At 36.3% G+C, this 19,379-nt stretch overlaps 1 protein-coding gene across 4 annotated transcripts in view; it reads right to left on the bottom strand.

Moving 5' to 3' along the window:
* The window catches only part of LOC133653423 (extracellular sulfatase Sulf-2-like), an 84,700-nt gene that overhangs the window by 16,521 nt on the left and 48,800 nt on the right, over positions 1-19,379 (bottom strand). For 3 of the 4 annotated variants that reach the window (XM_062052660.1, XM_062052661.1, XM_062052662.1), the window contains 8 exons: positions 9,877-10,046; positions 9,427-9,577; positions 6,084-6,183; positions 5,924-5,999; positions 3,489-3,617; positions 1,062-1,112; positions 859-988; positions 594-798 (listed from right to left, as the gene is read on the bottom strand). In XM_062052660.1, the coding sequence (XP_061908644.1) occupies positions 594-798; positions 859-988; positions 1,062-1,112; positions 3,489-3,617; positions 5,924-5,999; positions 6,084-6,183; positions 9,427-9,577; positions 9,877-10,046 (1,012 nt within the window). Of the gene's footprint in view, positions 1-593; positions 799-858; positions 989-1,057; positions 1,113-3,488; positions 3,618-5,923; positions 6,000-6,083; positions 6,184-9,426; positions 9,578-9,876; positions 10,047-19,379 lie in introns of those variants that run through there. The other variant, XM_062052663.1, reaches the window with a different exon arrangement.

The raw sequence follows: 19,379 nt of genomic DNA, 5'->3' as shown, positions 1-19,379 counted from the left end.
GCTAGCATGCTAACAGTATTATGCTAACATGCTAACAATAGCATGCTTACAGTTGGCATCAGGGAAGTACCAAATTATATGACATTGAGGTGTATACCTGCTAAATTACCTTAAAAAAGTAAGCATGCTAATGTTAGCATGCATGAAGTACCAAAATATTTTAGTCTGAGGTGTATCATTTGTTTAAAATGCTAGCCAGCTAACATTAGCCTGCATGAAGTACCAAAATATGAATGAGGTGTAAACACTACAAAATTAGCTAAAAAAAATGAAAAAACTAGCATATTGACGTTAGCATGCTAAAAAGTATAATTTGTCACGTAAACATTTTTTTGACGCTGAGTTACATTAGCTTAAAAAAGCAAGCATGCTAAGGTTAGCATGCTAAAATGGTAACTGTAACCTGCATGAAGTACCAAAATATGACACTAGAGAATTAGCTAACATTAGCATGCTAAAAGGTATCATTTGTCACGTAAACATTTTTTTGACGCTGAGTTACATTAGCTTAAAAAAGCAAGCATGCTAACGTTAGCATGCTAATGTTAGCATGCTAACGTTAGCATGCTAACGACCGTGACGTGGCCACTCACATTTCTTGGAGAAGAACGACTTCTTGCTGGGGGGCGGCGGCTTCAGAGGTCGGAGGTCGCAGTCACACTTCTCTGGGCCGCCAGGATACGCCTCAGGCTTGATGCTGATTGGCTGGTCCGCCTCTGGGCTCGTAGCTCCGCCCCCTTCGCTCTTACACTTGAGGAGGCGCAACCTTGCAGAGGAGTCCTCCACACACTGCCACTTCTACACGGGATGGTATGCTAATGAGGCTTGGCGGTGGGAGGAGCCAGGGGCGGGGCCTACCTGTCCAGACTGCTGACAGGGCGTCTGGAACTCCGCCCGCTGACACAGCTCTTTGACCCGCTGATGCTTGGGCAGGAAGTTCTCCTCCTGAGACACTTCCTTCCCCTCCACGCGCTGATGCAGCAACTTCCTGTCGGCCAGCCAATGGGGAGAGGGCCGCTAGTGTCACTCAATATGCATGTGGGCGGGGCTTGAGTATTTACCCTCTCTCCACCAGGAAGGAGTCTCTCCACACCTTCTTGCTCACCTGGAACCTGAGACAAAACACAGTCCACATTAATCAGTACCGGTACTCAATGGTACCCACTTGTTTGGTACTTTAGTGTGGGTCAATCATCTTTTTTTTTTAATGTAATAAATGCTATCAATTTTTTGTGTCGTTTTGTTTTTAGTTGCGCCCTAAAAAGTGTTAATACTGTTAGTATTTTGCTTATCACGCAAGAGCCGTTTGATTTATGTTAACATGCTAATGTTACTATGCTAACGTTTTCTGCTATAGCATTTTTCAAAAATGTTTTAGTTTAAACCTGAATATCATGGCTTTTGATACTTGCTGCCATCCTAGAAGTATGCTAACTTATTTTATGTTAACATGCTAACGTTACTATGCTAACATTTTCTGCTAGCATTTTTCCAAATTTTTTTAGTTTAAACCTGAATATCATGGCTTTTGATACTTGCTGCCATCCTATAAGTATGCTAACTTATTTTATGTTAACATGCTAACGTTACTATGCTAACGTTTTCTGCTAGCATTTTTCCAAATGTTGTTTAGTTTATACCTAAATATCATGGCTTTTGATACTTGTCACCATTTTATAAGTATGCCAACTTATTTTATGTTAACATGCTAACGTTATTATGCTAACATTTTCCACTAGCTTTTTTCCAAATTTATTTTTGTTTAAACCTGAATATCATGGCTTTTGATACTTGCTGCCATCCTAGACGTATGCTAACTTATTTTATGTTAACATGCTAACGTTACTATGCTAACGTTTTCTGCTAGCATTTTTCCAAATTTTGTTTAGTTTATACCTAAATATCATGGCTTTTAATACTTGTCACCATTTTATAAGTATGCCAACTTATTTTATGTTAACATGCTAACGTTACTATGCTAACATTTTCTACTAGCTTTTTTCCAAATTTGTTTTTGTTTAAACCTGAATATCATGGCTTTTGATACTTGCTGCCATCCTAGACGTATGCTAACTTATTTTATGTTAACATGCTAACGTTACTATGCTAACGTTTTCTGCTAGCATTTTTCCAAATTTTGTTTAGTTTATACCTAAATATCATGGCTTTTGATACTTGTCACCATTTTATAAGTATGCCAACTTATTTTATGTTAACATGCTAACGTTACTATGCTAACATTTTCTACTAGCTTTTTTCCAAATTTGTTTTTGTTTAAACCTGAATATCATGGCTTTTGATAGCTGCTGCCATCCTAGACGTATGCTAACTTATTTTATGTTAACATGCTAACGTTACTATGCTAACGTTTTCTGCTAGCATTTTTCCAAATTTTGTTTAGTTTATACCTAAATATCATGGCTTTTGATACTTGTCACCATTTTATAAGTATGCCAACTTATTTTATGTTAACATGCTAACGTTACTATGCTAACATTTTCTACTAGCTTTTTTCCAAATTTATTTTTGTTTAAACCTGAATATCATGCCTTTTGATACTCGCTGCCATCCTAGACGTATGCTAACTTATTTATTGTTAACATGCTAACGTTACTATGCTAACGTTTTCTGCTAGCATTTATCCAAATTGTGTTTAGTTTATACCTAAATATCATGGCTTTTGATACTTGTCACCATTTTATAAGTATGCCAACTTATTTTATGTTAACATGCTAACGTTACTATGCTAACATTTTCTGCTAGCATTTTTCCAAAATGGTTTTAGTTTAAACCTGAATATCATGGCTTTTGATACTTGCCGCCATCCTAGAAGTATGCTAACTTCTTTTATGTTAACATGCTAACGTTACTATGCTAACGTTTTCTGCTAGCATTTTTCCAAATGTTGTTTAGTTTATACCTAAATATCATGGGTTTTGATACTTGTCACCATTTTATAAGTATGTCAACTTATTTTATGTTAACATGCTAAAGTTACTTTGCTAACATTTTCTGCTAGCATTTTTCCAATTTTTTTTTTACTTTAAACCTAAAAATCATGCCTTTTGATACTTACTGCCATCCTAGAAGTATGCTAACTGGACAGCACAGTTAACAAAAATAATCAGCCCATTTTTGAATCTCACATGAGAAAATAAATTGATTAAACACACAAAAGTACCAAAAATTGGTGGCGTTTAAACTTATTTTGCAAAAGAAATGACTTCCTTCTGGTAAGTTGGCGCTAATGTTCAAAAAATGGGCTCTGCGCTCGAGTTTAATATGTAAATAATATGCAAATAGTATGCAAATAGTATGCAAATGCAGCCTCTTTGTTGCTTCCAAAGGACGCCTCAAACATGAAAACTCACAAGCTGATGCAATCTTATAGAATGTCAAAAATGGCCTCAAAACAGCAATTTTTCCGAGTATGTGTCAAAACGTGAGACGTTTTAGGCCACCAAAAAAAATCCGGAATGTTTGCCAACCTGTTAGCGGGTCTGTCCACGTCCAGCAGGCTCAGGATGGACTGGCCGTCCATGTCAGAGGGCGTGTCCAGGCCGGCGATGTCCAGGATGGTGGGCGCCAGGTCGATGTTCAGGACCATGTGAGGGTTGCTAGGAGACAGGAAGCAGCAATGTTAGCACTGATCCCCCCGGAGAACACCGTAAGCTGTGTGGTCATGTGACCACTGTTAGCTTAGCAAGTGACAGGTGTGTGTGTGTGTGTGTGTGTGTGTGTGTGTGTGTGTGTGTGTGTGTTCTTGTATTTCCAGTCTTCTTAAGACATTTTTCACATTGACTGTGTGTCGCTTTTAAAAGTGCTCCCCCTCTGGTCAACATATGAAATAACAAGTGTGTGTAAAAATGTGAAGTGCTCCCCCTCTGGTCAACATATGAAATAACAAGTGGAAATTGAAATGCGCCTCCTTCGGCCAAAATTAATATAGAAAATTAAATAAATATGTATATAGAGACATTAAGAAAATTAAAAACCAGTTGCAAACAAAAAATTTAAAAAAAAAAAGAAAATAACTAAAAGCAGTCTTTTTCTCACAATGTGTCGACTTTTTTGTTATAAAATTGGGAACAATTTCTCAGATCTTTCTGTTTCTGTAATATTGCAATATTTTCTCATAAAATTATTACTTTTTAATGTAAAAAATATAACTTTTTACTGCAAAATGGTGACATTTGTTATATACAATTCTGACTTGTGTCACAATCTATTTTGTTGTTGTTGTAAAATAGTGCATTTTTTTAGTAAAATTATGACTTTTGTTATCATTTTGCCAAGTAAAATTCCAATTATTATTATAATATTGCCAAAATGTTAAAGTTTTCTTACGAAATTGTGACTTTTGTCGAGTAAAGTGACGACTCTTTTCATAAAATTGCCAAAATGTTAAGCTTTTCCTGTACAATTGCGACTGTTATTGAGTAAAATTCCAACTTTTATCATAATATTGCACAAATGTTTAGTTTTTCTTGTAACATTTTGACTTGCGTTTGAGTAAAATAAGGACTTTTATTATAACACTGCCAAAATTCAAAGTTTTTCTTGTGAAATTGTGACCTTTTTCTTGTGAAATTCCAACTCATTTTTCACAACAAGCTTTATTATATCTGCATAGTATGTATATATTATTAATGTTGTAAATACACATCTTTATATATCTAGAAAGGGTGGTCCTAAAGAGGTAAGCTTTTTTCTCAGGTCTCAAGAAGGTAACAAATACAAGAGTGTGTGTGTGTGTGTGTGTGTGTGTGTGTTGTGTGTGTGTGTGCGTGTGTGCGTGTGTGTGTGTGTATGTTCGTTCTTGTATTTCCCACCTTCTTTAAACATCAAGAAGGAAAAGTATCTTCCATATGAGGAGGTGTGAACAAGTGATGACATAAATCATGGTCCCAATAACATTGCATCTAATAGAAAATGTCTCATTAGCACCCCTGGTGGTGACATCTATCAAAATGAGGGTGGTCCCAAAAAGGAGGGATTTTTCACATTGACTGTGTGTCGCTTTTAAAAGTGCTCCCCCTCTGCTCAACATATGAAATAACAAGTGTGTGTAAGAAATTGAAATTCGCCCACTTTGGCCAAAATTAATATGAAAAATTAAATAAATATGTATATAGAGACATTAAGAAAATGAAAAACCAATTACAAAAAAAAAGAAGAACTTAAAGCAGTCTTTTTCTCACAATGTGTCAACTTTTTTGTTATAATATTGGGAACAATTTCATATTCTTTCTGTTTCTGTAATATTGCAATATTTTCTCGTAAAATTATTACTTTTTAATGTAAAAATTATTACTTTTTACTGCAAAATGGTGACATGTGTCATATAAAATTCTGACTTTTGTCACAATATTGCCCATTTTTGTTGTTGTTGTAAAATAGTGCATTTTTTTTTAGTAAAATTATGACTTTTGTTATCATTTTGCCAAGTAAAATTCAGATTACTATCATAAGATTGCCAAAATGTTAAAGTTTTCTTACAAAATTGTGACTTTTGTCGAGTAAAGTGACGACTCTTTTCATAAAATTGCCAAATTTGTAAAATTGCGACTGTTATTGAGTAAAATTCCAACTTTTATTATAATATTGCACAAATGTTCAGTTTTTCTTGTAACATTTTGACTTGCGTTGGGTAAAATTAAGACTTTTATTATAATACTGCCAAAATTCTACATTTTTCTTGTGAAATTCCAACTCATTTTTTACAACAAGCTTTTTTATATTTGCATAGTATGTATATATTATTAATGTTGTAAATACACATCTTTACATACCTTCAAAGGGTGGTCCTAAAGAGGTAAGCTTTTTTCTCAGGTGTCAAGAAGGTAAATACAATATTGTGTGTGTGTGTGTGTGTGTGTGTGTGTGTGTGTGTGTGTGTGTGTGTGTGTGTGCGCGCGCTTACACGCTGCCTTGCTCCACGTTTGGTCCTCTGACGTAAAAGGGGACTCGGATGTCAAAGTCGTAGGGCATGGACTTCCCTGTGTGAGCACAAACATGACTCAGCAGGAAGTAGGGGGCGTGTCCAGGAAGTAGGGGGCGTGTCCACGCGGGCGCCTGCTCACCTTTGACCAGGCCAAACTGTCCAATGTGGTAGCCGTGGTCAGACGTGTAGATGATGTACGTGTTCTCCAGCTCCTTGGTCTCCACCAGCATGTTGTACAGCTGACACACACACACACAAATTAAAAATAAGAATGCCAACTTATTTTTTGTTAGCATGCTAACGTTGCTACGCTAATGTTTTCTGCGAGCATTTTCCCAATTTGTTTAGTTCAAACCTTAATATCATGGCTATTGATGCTCAGACGCCGTCTGAGTAGTACGCTAACTTTTTCATATGTTATCAAGCTGGCGTTCTATGCTAGCATCTTTGGCTAATTGTCATTGTTTAAACCTACAAATCATGTCCTTTGCTATTTGGCGCCATCCTAGAAGTATGCTAATGTTTATGTCATCATGCTAACATTAGCATGCTAGCATTTTAGATAATTTTGTATGTTTAAACTTTAAAAATCATGGATGTGGCTAGTTGGCGCCATTCTAGAGGTATGCTAATATGTATGTCATCAGGCTAACATTAGCATGCTAGCATTTTAGATAATTTTGTATGTTTAAACTTTAAAAATCATGGATGTGGCTAGTTGGCGCCATTCTAGAGGTATGCTAATTTGTATGTCATCTAAACCTAACAAATAACAGGCTTTGCTACTTGGCGCCATCCTAGAAGTACACTGACTTTTATGTCATCATGCTAATATTAGCATGCTAGCATTTTAGCAAATTTTGTATGTTTAAACTTAAAAAAATCATGGGTTTTGCTACTTGGCGCCATCCTAGAAGTATGCTAACTTTTATGTCATCATGCTAACATTAGCATGGTAGCATTTTAGATAATTTTGTATGTTTAAACTTTAAAAATCATGCATTTTGATACTTGGCGCCGTCCTGGAAGTATGCTAACTTTTATGTCATCATGCTAACACTAGCATGTTAGCATTTTAGCTCATTTTGTATGTTTAAACCTAACAAATCATGGGTTTTGTTACTTGGCGCCATCCTAGAAGTATGCTAACTTTTATGTCATCATGCTAACATTAGCATGGTAGCATTTTAAGTAATTTTGTATGTTTAAACTTTAAAAATCATGCATTTTGATACTTGGCGCCGTCCTGGAAGTATGCTAACTTTTATGTCATCATGCTAACACTAGCATGGTAGCATTTTAGCTAATTTTTGTATGTTTAAACTTTAAAAAATCATGAATGTGGCTACTTGGCGCCATCCTAGAAGTATGCTAACTTTTATGTCATCATGCTAACACTAGCATGTTAGCATTTTAGCTCATTTTGTATGTTTAAACCTAACAAATCATGGGTTTTGTTACTTGGCGCCATCCTAGAAGTATGCTAACTTTTATGTAATCATGTTAACATTAGCATGTTAGCATTTTAACTAATTTTGTATGTTTAAACTTAAAAAAAAATCATGGATGTTGCCACCTGTCGCTATCCTAGAGGTATGCTGACTCTTATGTCATCATGCTAACATTAGCATGCTAGCATTTTAGCTAATTTTTTTATGTTTAAACTTGAAAAAATCATGGATGTGGCTAGTTGGCGCAATCCTAGAGGTATGCTAATTTGTATGTCATCATGCTAACATTAGCATGCTAGCATTTTAGCTAATTTTTCTATGTTTGAACTTTAAAAAATCATGGATGTGGCTACTTGGCGCCATCCTAGAAGTATGCTAACTTTTATGTCATCATGCTAACATTAGCATGTTAGCATTTTAGCTCATTTTGTATGTTTAGACCTAACAAATCATGGGTTTTGCTACTTGGCGCTGTCACGCCAAATTTCTTCCCTCTACAAAAACCTTCCCTCCCCCATTTACTTCCGTGGTCATGTTTCCTCTTACGTCAATGACAGCGATCGATAGCACTTCGGCTTTGACTGCCTGTCGCTGGAAGGATACTTTGTCTTTGACAGCTGCTGGAATCTGAAGAAATCAATTTTTATTTTTTTTTGTACAGGCGCGAAACAAGACAGTCGCGTGCAGGTTAAGGACCCCCGGCAACTTTGTGATTTTATTGGACGCAGCCCCGGAAATAAATGGGGGCGGGAAGGTTTTTGTAGAGGCAAGAAATTTGGCGTGACAGCGCCATCCTAGAAGTATGCTGACTCTTATGTCATCATGCTAACATTAGCATGCTAGCATGTTAGCTAATTTTTTGTATGTTTAAACTTAAAAAAATCATGGATGTTGATACTGGCGTCATCCTAGAAGTATGCTGACTCTTATGTTATCATGCTAACATTAGCATGCTAGCATTTTAGCTAATTTTTGTATGTTTAAACTTGAAAAAATCATGGATGTGGCTAGTTGGCGCCATCCTAGAAGTGTACTGACTTTTATGTCATCATGCTAACATTAGCATGGTAGCATTTTAGCTCATTTTGTATGTTTAAACTTTAAAAATCATGGATGTTGATACTGGCGTCATCCTAGAAGTATGCTGACTCTTATGTTATCATGCTAACATTAGCATGGTAGCATTTTAGCTAATTTTGTATGTTTAAACCTAAAAAATCATGGGTTTTGCTACTTGGCGCCGTCCTAGAAGTATGTTAACTCTTATGTCATCATGCTAAAATTAGCATGCTAGCATTTTTGCTAATTTTGTATGTTTAAACTTGAAAAAATCATGGATGTTGCTACTTGGCGCCATCCTAGAAGCATGCTAATTTTTATGTCATCATGCTAACATTAGCATGCTAGCATTTTAGATAATTTTGTATGTTTAAACTTTAAAAATCATGCATTTTGATACTTGGCGCCGTCCTGGAAGTATGCTAACTTTTATGTCATCATGCTAACATTAGCATGGTAGCATTTTAGCTAATTTTTATATGTTTAAACTTTAAAAAATCATGGATGTGGCTACTTGGCACCATCCTAGAAGTATTCTAACTTTTATGTCATCATCCTAACATTAGCATGTTAACATTTTAGCTCACTTTGTATCTTTAAACCTAACAAATCATGGGTTTTGCTACTTGGCGCCCTCCTAGAAGTATGCTGACCTTTGTCCTCATGCTAACATTAGCATGCTAGCATTTTAGCAAATTTTGTATGTTTAAACTTTAAAAATCATGGATGTTGCTACTTGGCGCCATCCTAGAAGCATGCTAATTTTTATGTCATCATGCTAACATTAGCATGCTAGCATTTTAGATAATTTTGTATGTTTAAACTTTAAAAATCATGCATTTTGATACTTGGCGCCGTCCTGGAAGTATGCTAACTTTTACGTCATCATGCTAACATTAGCATGCTAGCCTCAGTGGTAACCACGCTGACAAACATGAACCCATTTGGCAGTGTCACATTGAAGTGTGTCACCTTGTCCATGCTGTCGTCCACCGACAGCAGAGTCTGCAGTCGCTTCCTCTGCAGCATGTTGGTGAACTCCATGTGGATCGGCCTCATGGAGCCCGTGTAGCGCATGATCCAGTGCTTGTCGGGGTTGGGCGCGTGGTTGTAACTGGGAGTGCTGGGAAGCACACGCACACGTTAGGGTCTTTCCATGGTCCCCTGTTCTGTCATTGAAATGTGCACTCTCTTTACATATTGAGTCTTCCAAATGATAACTGTTAGAATAATTGTTTCTAAAGGATCACAAAAACTTTGTATTACATTGTCTCTCCTCAAAATTGAGTCCAAATTTAATTCTGTCTCTGTTTGATTCTTTGCTTCTTGTCTTGTTTAATAGATGTCATCAGTGTTTGAACCTGACAATAACCAGTCTGTGTTTGTGTGTGTCTGTGTGTGTGTGTGCGTGTGTCTACACACATGTGCTGTGACGCGTTGGGGAAGGCGTTGCTGTACTGCGGCGCAGAGTCCTCCGGTCCATGAGGGGCAGCGTGACTCAGTACCATCATGACGGGCCGATGTGGGTAAACACGCTTGGACCAGCGGAAGTAGCGAATGGACTCTGCTGTGATCACGTCTGTTAGATAGTCCTGGGACACAATTTGACACATTATGACCCAGGGACAATAAAGTGCAGTTGAAAACGCCAAATGATCAATGACGTCATCATAGGAAATGTGTGTGATTGATTTATGGCAGAGACCTCGTTTCAGCCTAAATATCATGGCTTTTGATACTTAGAGGTATGCTAATTTCTTCTATGTTAGCATGCTAACTATGTATGCTAGCATTTTTACAAATGTCTTTGTTTCAGCCTAAATACCATGGCTTTTGATACTTGCCGCCATCTTAGAGGTATGCTAACTTCTTCAATGTTAGCATGCTAACATTTTATGCTAATATTTTTCCGAATGTCTTTGTTTCAGCCTAAATATAATGGCTTTTGATACTTGCCGCCATCTTAGAGGTATGCTAACTTCTTCAATGTTAGCATGCTAACATTTTATGCTAGCATTTTTCCAAATGTCTTTGTTTCAGCCTAAATACCATGGCTTTTGATACTTGCCGCCATCTTAGAGGTATGCTAACTTTTTCTATGTTAGCATGCTAACATTGTATGCTAATATTTTTCCGAATGTCTTTGTTTCAGCCTAAATATCATGGCTTTTGATACTTGCCGCCATCTTAGAGGTATGCTAACTTCTTCAATGTTAGCATGCTAACATTTTATGCTAATATTTTTCCGAATGTCTTTGTTTCAGCCTAAATATCATGGCTTTTGATACTTGCCGCCTTCTTAGAGGTATGCTAACTTCTTCAATGTTAGCATGCTAACATTTAATGCTAGCATTTTTCCAAATGTCTTTGTTTCAGCCTAAATACCCTTTTGATACTTGCCGCCATCTTATAGGAATGCTAACTTTTTCTATGTTAGCATGCTAACATTGTATGCTAATATTTTTCCGAATGTCTTTGTTTCAGCCTAAATACCATGGCTTTTGATACTTGCCGCCATCTTAGAGGTATGCTAACTTCTTCAATGTTAGCATGCTAACATTTTTCCAAATGTCTTTGTTTCAGCCTAAATACCCTTTTGATACTTGCCGCCATCTTAGAGATATGCTAACTTTTTCTATGTTAGCATGCTAACATTGTATGCTAATATTTTTCCGAATGTCTTTGTTTCAGCCTAAATATCATGGCTTTTGATACTTGCCGCCATCTTAGAGGTATGCTAACTTCTTCAATGTTAGCATGCTAACATTTTTCCAAATGTCTTTGTTTCAGCCTAAATACCCTTTTGATACTTGCCGCCATCTTAGAGGTATGCTAACTTCTTCAATGTTAGCAAGCTAACATTTAATGCTAGCATTTTTCCAAATGTCTTTGTTTCAGCGTAAATACCACAGCTTTTGATACTTGCCGCCATCTTAGAGATATGCTAACATTTTTTATGTTAGCATGCTAACATTGTATGCTAATATTTTTCCCGAATGTCTTTGTTTCAGCCTAAATATCATGGCTTTTGATACTTGCCGCCATCTTAGAGGTATGCTAACTTCTTCAATGTTAGCATGCTAACATTTTATGCTAGCATTTTTCCAAATGTCTTTGTTTCAGCCTAAATACCCTTTTGATACTTGCCGCCATCTTAGAGGTATGCTAACTTCTTCAATGTTAGCATGCTAACATTTTATGCTAGCATTTTTCCAAATGTTTTTGTTCCAGCGTAAATACCACAGCTTTTGATACTTGCCGCCATCTTAGAGGTATGCTAACTTTTTCTATGTTAGCATCCTAACATTTTATGCTAGCATTTATCCAAATGTCTTCATTTCAGCGTAAATAGTAAATACCATGGTTTTTGATACTTGCCGCCATCTTAGAGGTATGCTAACTTTTTCTATGTTAGCATGCTAACACTTGTATTCTAAAATTTTTCCGACTGTCTTTGTTTCAGCCTAAATATCATGGCTTTTGATACTTGCCGCCATCTTAGAGGTATGCTAACGTCTTCTACGTTAGCATGCTAACATTTTATGCTAGCATTTTTCCAAATGTCTTCGTTTCAGCCTAAATACCATGGCTTTTGATACTTGCCGCCATCTTAGAGGTCACGCTGACAAACATGAACAGACATTACAGAGCCCTCAAACAATCTTTACCTAACCCAATACATAACATATAATGTAATGAATGACATCATTGGTAAGCATTTAGATCATCCATCATGCAGGGTCAGTCCACCCCTCGCCGCCTCCGCCGTGCAAACTTTTCATCCCCCAGCAGCGTACCGCCCCTCCCCCCTCGCAGCGACACACGACACAACCTCTCCGCAGCAAGTTGACGTGATCGCCCACGCCACCCACTTGACGTGGGAATGAGCAACGAAGAGAAGTGGATTGCACACACGTTGCCCTTAGCAAAAGGTCTTCATGGCTCCGCCCACTTGACGTCGTGATTGGTCAATTTAACTCTCAAACTATGCAGGAATGGTTGAATGTTGAAAATGTTGAAATGTTGAAATGGTCTCCAGATTTTGGCGCGCTCTACCTTACGCATTTTTCATCCAGTTCAAAACGTTACAACTTCAAACTGTCCAGCCTATTCGGGATTTGCGGACTTTCCCTTGACTAATTCCCAACATTCCTAGATTTCCCAGAATTCCAGGTTTTCCGGGACATTTTTCCCATTCAAAATGAATTGGCCATTTTTCAAACTTCCAACATTTCCACATTTTTCAACCTATTCAAACCATTGCACCTTCAACATATTCCACTCATCCTGGACATTCTATCATTTTTACAAGTAAAAAAAAAAAAAATTCCAGGAATTCACGTTTTTTCAAACCATTTTTTGACCCTTTTTTTCCTGGCGACTACTCCTTCCACATTTTTCAACCGCTCCACCATCCAAACATTCCTCTTAATCAGGACAAAAAACGAAGTTCATCTGGAAAAATTCCCGGTTTTCCCGAAATTCCAGGAATTCCTTTATACCATTTCTCAATAAAAAATGTTACTTTATCAACATTTCTTGCACAATTTGAAAAATTCCCACACCAACCATTTCAACTCATTCAAGTCTTTTGACATTTTCCCAAAAATTCTCGCTTTTCCCCAAATCCCCAAATTTCCATGAAATTCCCATTGAAATTAATGTGACATTAATTAATTAATTAATTTTCAAAGTTCCACAATTCCCACATTTTTCATCCTATTTAAACGTTCCAACTTCAAACTGTTCAGCCTATCTGGGAATCGCAGGCTTTCCCTTGAAAAATTCCAAAAATTCCCAGAATTCCAGGTTTTCCGGGACATTTTTCCCATTCAAAATGATCATCCTGGCCATTCTATCATTTTTCCAAGTTAAAAAAAATTCCAGGAATTCCCAGAATTCATGTTTTTTTAAACCCTTTTTTGACCCTTTTTTCTGGCGACTACTCCTTCCACATTTTTCAATCCAATTCAACCGTTCCACCGTCCAAACATTCCTATTAATCAGGACAAAAAAACGAAGTTAAACTGGAAAAATTCCCGGTTTTCACGAAATTCCAGGAATTTCTTTATACCATTTCTCAATTAAAAATGTTACTTTTTCAACATTTCTCGACCGATTTGAAAAATTCCAACACCAACCATTTCAACTCATTCAAGTCTTTTGACATTTTCCCAAAAATTCCCGCTTTTCCCCAAATCCCCAAATTTCCATGAAATTCCCATTGAAATTAATGTGACATTAATTAATTAATTAATTTTCAAAGTTCCACAATTCCCACATTTTTCATCCTATTTAAACGTTCCAACTTCAAACTGTTCAGCCTATCTGGGAATCGCAGGCTTTCCCTTGAAAAATTCAAAAAATTCCCAGAATTCCAGGTTTTCCGGGACATTTTTCCCATTCAAAATGAATTGGCCATTTTTCAAACTTCCAACATTTCCACATTTTTCAACCTATTCAAACCATTGCACTTTCAACATATTCCACTCATCCTGGCCATTCTATCATTTTTCCAAGTTAAAAAAAATTCCAGGAATTCCCAGAATTCATGTTTTTTTAAACCCTTTTTTCTGGCGACTACTCCTTCCACATTTTTCAATCCAATTCAACCGCTCCACCGTCCAAACATTCCTCTTAATCAGGACAAAAAACGAAGTCGAACTGGAAAAATTCCCGGTTTTCACGAAATTCCAGGAATTCCTTTATACCAATTTTCAATTAAAAATGTTACTACTTCAACATTTCTCGACCGATTTGAAAAATTCCAACACCAACCATTTCAACTCATTCAAGTCTTTTAACATTTTCCAAAAAATTCCTGCTTATCCCGAAATTCACAAATTTCCATGAAATTCCCATTGAAATTAATGGGACATTTTTCTAAGTTCCACAATTCCCACATTTTTATCCGATTCAAACCGTTCCAACTAGAAACTGTTCAGCCTATTCAGGATTCGCGGGCTTTCTCTTGAAAAATTCCAAAAATTCCCAGATTTTCCAGAATTCCAGGTTTTCCGGGACATTTTTCCCATTGAAAATGAATTGGCCATTTTTCAAACTTCCACCATTTCCACATTTTTCAACTTTTTCAAACCATTCCACCTTCAACATATTCCACTCATCCTGGACATTCTATCATTTTTCCAAGTTCCAAAAAATTCCAGGAATTCCCAGGATTCACGTTTTTTTCAAACCCTTTTTTCTGGCCACTACTCCTTCCACGTTTTTCAACCCACTTCAACCGTTCCACCGTCCAAACATTCCTCATAATCAGGACAAAAAAAAGAAGTCGAACTGGAAAAATTCCCGGTTTTCACGAAATTCCAGGAATTCCTTTATACCATTTTTCAATTAAAAATGTTACTACTTCAACATTTCTTGACCGATTTGAAAAATTCCAACACCAACCATTTCAACTCATTCAGAACATTCAAGTCATTTAACATTTTCCAAAAAAATTCCTGCTTTTCCCGAAATTCTCAAATTTCCATGAAATTCCCATTGAAATTAATGGGACAATTTTCAAAGTTCCACAATTCCCACATTTTTCATCCGATTCAAACTGTTCCAACTTCAAACTGTTCAGCCTATTCAGGAATCGCGGGCTTTCCCTTGAAAAATTCCAAAAATTCCCGGATTTCCCAGAATTCCAGGTTTTCCGGGACATTTTTCCCATTCAAAATGAATTGGCCATTTTTCAAACTTCCAACATTTCCACATTTTTCAACCTATTCAAACCATTGCACCTTCAACATATTCCACTCATCCTGGCCATTCTATCATTTTTCCAAGTTAAAAAAAATTCCAGGAATTCCCAGAATTCATGTTTTTTTAAACCCTTTTTTGACCCTTTTTTCTGGCGACTACTCCTTCCACGTTTTTCAACCCACTTCAATCGTTCCACCGTCCAAACATTCCTATTAATCAGAACAAAAAAACGAAGTCGAACAGGAAAAATTCCCGGTTTTCACGAAATTCCAGGAATTCCTTTATACCAATTTTCAATTAAAAATGTTACTACTTCAACATTTCTTGACTGATTTGAAAAATTCCAACACCAACCATTTCAACTCATTCAGAACATTCAAGTCTTTTAACATTTTCCAAAAAAATTCCTGCTTTTCCCGAAATTCTCAAATTTCCATGAAATTCCCATTGAAATTAATGGGACATTTTTCAAAGTTCCACAATTCCCACATTTTTCATCCGATTCAAACCGTTCCAACTTCGAACTGTTCAGCCTATTCGGGATTTGCGGGCTTTCTCTTGACAAATTCCAAAAATTCCCAGATTTTCCAATATTCCAGGTTTTCCGGGACATTTTTCCCCATTGAAAATGAATTGGCCATTTTTCAAACTTCCAACATTTCCACATTTTTCAACCTATTCAAACCATTGCACCTTCAACATATTCCACTCATCCTGGCCATTCTATCATTTTTCCAAGTTAAAAAAAATTCCAGGAATTCCCAGAATTCATGTTTTTTTAAACCCTTTTTTGACCCTTTTTTCTGGCGACTACTCCTTCCACGTTTTTCAACCCACTTCAACCGCTCCACCGTCCAAACATTCCTATTAATCAGAACAAAAAAACGAAGTCGAACAGGAAAAATTCCCGGTTTTCACGAAATTCCAGGAATTCCTTTATACCAATTTTCAATTAAAAATGTTACTACTTCAACATTTCTTGACCGATTTGAAAAATTCCAACACCAACCATTTCAACTCATTCAGAACATTCAAGTCTTTTAACATTTTCCAAAAAAATCCCGCTTTTCCCGAAATTCACAAATTTCCATGAAATTCCCATTGAAATTAATGGGACCTTTTTCAAAGTTCCACAATTCCCACATTTTTCATCCGATTCAAACCGTTCCAACTTCGAACGGTTCAGCCTATTCGGGATTTGCGGCTTTCTCTTGACAAATTCCAAAAATTCCCAGATTTTCCAGTATTCCAGGTTTTCCGGACATTTTTCCCCATTCAAAATGAATTGGCCATTTTTCAAACTTCAAACCATTCCACCTTCAACACATTCCACCATCCTGGACATTCAAACTATAATTTTTCCAAGTTCAAAAAAATTCCAGGAATTCCCAGAATTTCCTTTTTTTCCCAAAACCCCTTTTGGCCTTTTTTCTGGCAACTACTCTTTCCACATTTTTCAACCCACTTCAACCGAAGTGTTTTGTTTTGTTCTAACATGCCAGAGTCTGTTCACCTTGGAGACCTGCTGCGGATATGGGTACGGCCTGGCGCGAGATTTTGTCCAAACATTCCTCAAGTTCCAAACCAAATTCCGGTATTCCTGGAAATTCTAACTCTTTAACATTCAAACCATTCCAACATTCTAACTATTCTTACATTCATACTACATTCTGTCAGCATTTCACTTCAACTTCAGCATTGGAGCATTCACTCCTCATCTAGTTGATAGTAACAGATTTGTTTTAAATGTACATACACATTTTTTTTTTAGCATTTTTATCCAATCCAATATATTGCACATTTTACAAAACAAAAGTTCACACACTTAGAAGCAGGATCAAATGAAGTACTCGATTGTAAAAAACAAGATCACTTAGGCAAATTATTCGATGACGTCATGATGACCACTCCCCTAACCACGCCCCTGACCACGCTCCCACCACCACAGGTATCTTGGCAGCCTCGGGAAAACCCAGACATCTCATTGTGAAATGACTGTAGTGTTTTAATTGATTATTAGTGATATCACTTACAATTATAAAAATAAACACCAGCAAATTTTGTCCGCTGTTGCAGATATTCTCCGTGTTTATTTTACGCATGAAAAGTGTCGGCTTGTCCTAAATATTCCAACACATTTACCGCCGCACGCAAAGAGCATTTGTGAACCGTTGAGAGCGCTAATTGTTGTTGGTCTATAAACGACGATGAGATCCTATCATCACACCTCAACATCTCTAACATGTAAACGCTGCGAGGTCAGCGGTGCACACGACAATATGCTCTTAATTGTTCTGTTTTGGGTGAATAAATGTTGAATATAAAACACCTGAACTAGGTTGTCAATAATCATGCGTCACATTACCCAGGAAGGCTTAGCGCCGTAGACAGGAACAGGAAGTAGGATTCCGTGGGAATGCGACAACAGTGTATCACTTAAAGCTTGACATAAGCACATGTGAGACATACTTAACTAAAATGTCACATGTAACCTACATGCAGTGTGTGTGTGTGTGTTCTTGTATTTCTCCCCTTCTTGAGACAGCAAGAAGGAAAAGTATCTTCCATATGAGGAGGTGTGAACAAGTGATGACATAAATAATGGTCCCAATAACATTGCATCTAATAGAGAATGTCTCATTTGCACCCCTGGTGGTGACATCTATCAAAATGAGGGTGGTCCCAAAAAGGAGGGATTTTTCACACTGACTGTGTGTCGCTTTTAAAAGTGCTCCCCCTCTGGTCAACATATGAAATAACAAGTGTGTGTAAGAAATTGAAATGCGCCCCCTTTGGTCAAAATTAATTTAAAGAAATAAAATAAATGTGTATATAGAGAACATAGTGTAATAACTTGATGTTGATAATGAAGATTAAAAAATAATTACAAATAAAAAAATTATAAAAAAGAACTAAAAGCAGTCTTTTTCTCACAATGTGTCGACTTTTTTCTTATAAAATTGGGAACAATTTCTCATATTCTTTCTGTTTCTGTAATATTGCAATATTTTATTGTAAAATTATTACTTTATGTAAGATTATTACTTTTCACTGCAAAATGGTGACATTTGTCATATAAAATTCAGACTTTTATCACCATATTGCCAATTCTTTTTGTTGTTCTTGTAAAATAGTGAGTTTTTGAGTAAAATGATGACTTTTGTCATCATTTTGCCAAGTAAAATTCATATTATTATTATAATATTGCCAAAATGTTAAAGTTTTCTTATAAAATTGTGATTTTTGTCGAGTAAAATGACAACTCTTTTCATAAAATTGCCAACATTTTAAGCTTTTCTTGTAAAATTCCAACTTTTATCATAATATTGCACAAATGTTCAGTTTTTCTTGCGTTGAGTAAAATGACAACTTTTATTATAATACTGCCAAAATTCTAAGTTTTTCTCGTAAAATTGTGACCTTTTTCTTGTGAAATTCCAACTCATTTTTCACAACAAGCTTTTTTATATTTGCATAGTATGTATATATTATTAATGTTGTAAATACACATCTTTATATATCTAGAAAGGGTGGTCCTAAAGAGGTAGGCATTTTTCTCAGGTCTCAAGAAGGTAACAAATACAAGATTGCATGTGTATGTGTGTGTTCTTGTATTTCTACCATTCTTGAGGTATCACCAACAAAAAGTAGCTTCCATATAGGAGGTGTGAACAAGTTATGACGGAAATCATGGTCCCAATACAGAAAACCATTGCATCTAATAGAGAACCAAATACTAGAGTCTGTGAACATTGCTCCAAAGTCAGGATTTTTTGTTGATTTAATACAAAAGTAAACATTGACAGGTGCAAAGGCAGCAATATATGATAAAACAAGATGGCAGCTAAAGAAGGACCTCCCTATTCATCCCCGAAAAAAACCCGGCAGGTGAACAGCTGACTTTTGTCATCATTTTGCCAAGTACAATTACGATTATTATTATAATATTGCCAACATTTTAAAGTTTCCTTATAAAATTTTGACTTTTGTCGAGTAAAATGACGACTCTTTTCATAAAATTTACCAAACTTTTAAGTTTTTCTTGTAAAATTGCGACCGTCATTGAGTAAAATTCCAACTTTTATCATAATATTGCACAAATGTTCAGTTTTTCTTGTAACATTTGGACTTGCGTTGAGTAAAATGACAACTTTTATTATAATACCGCCAAAATTCCAAGTTTTTCTTGTGAAATTGTGACCTTTTTCTTGTGA

Source organism: Entelurus aequoreus, linkage group LG07 (assembly GCF_033978785.1).
Source record: "Entelurus aequoreus isolate RoL-2023_Sb linkage group LG07, RoL_Eaeq_v1.1, whole genome shotgun sequence".
Lineage (NCBI taxonomy): Eukaryota > Metazoa > Chordata > Actinopteri > Syngnathiformes > Syngnathidae > Entelurus > Entelurus aequoreus.
This window is presented reverse-complemented; position numbering and strand designations above follow the sequence as displayed.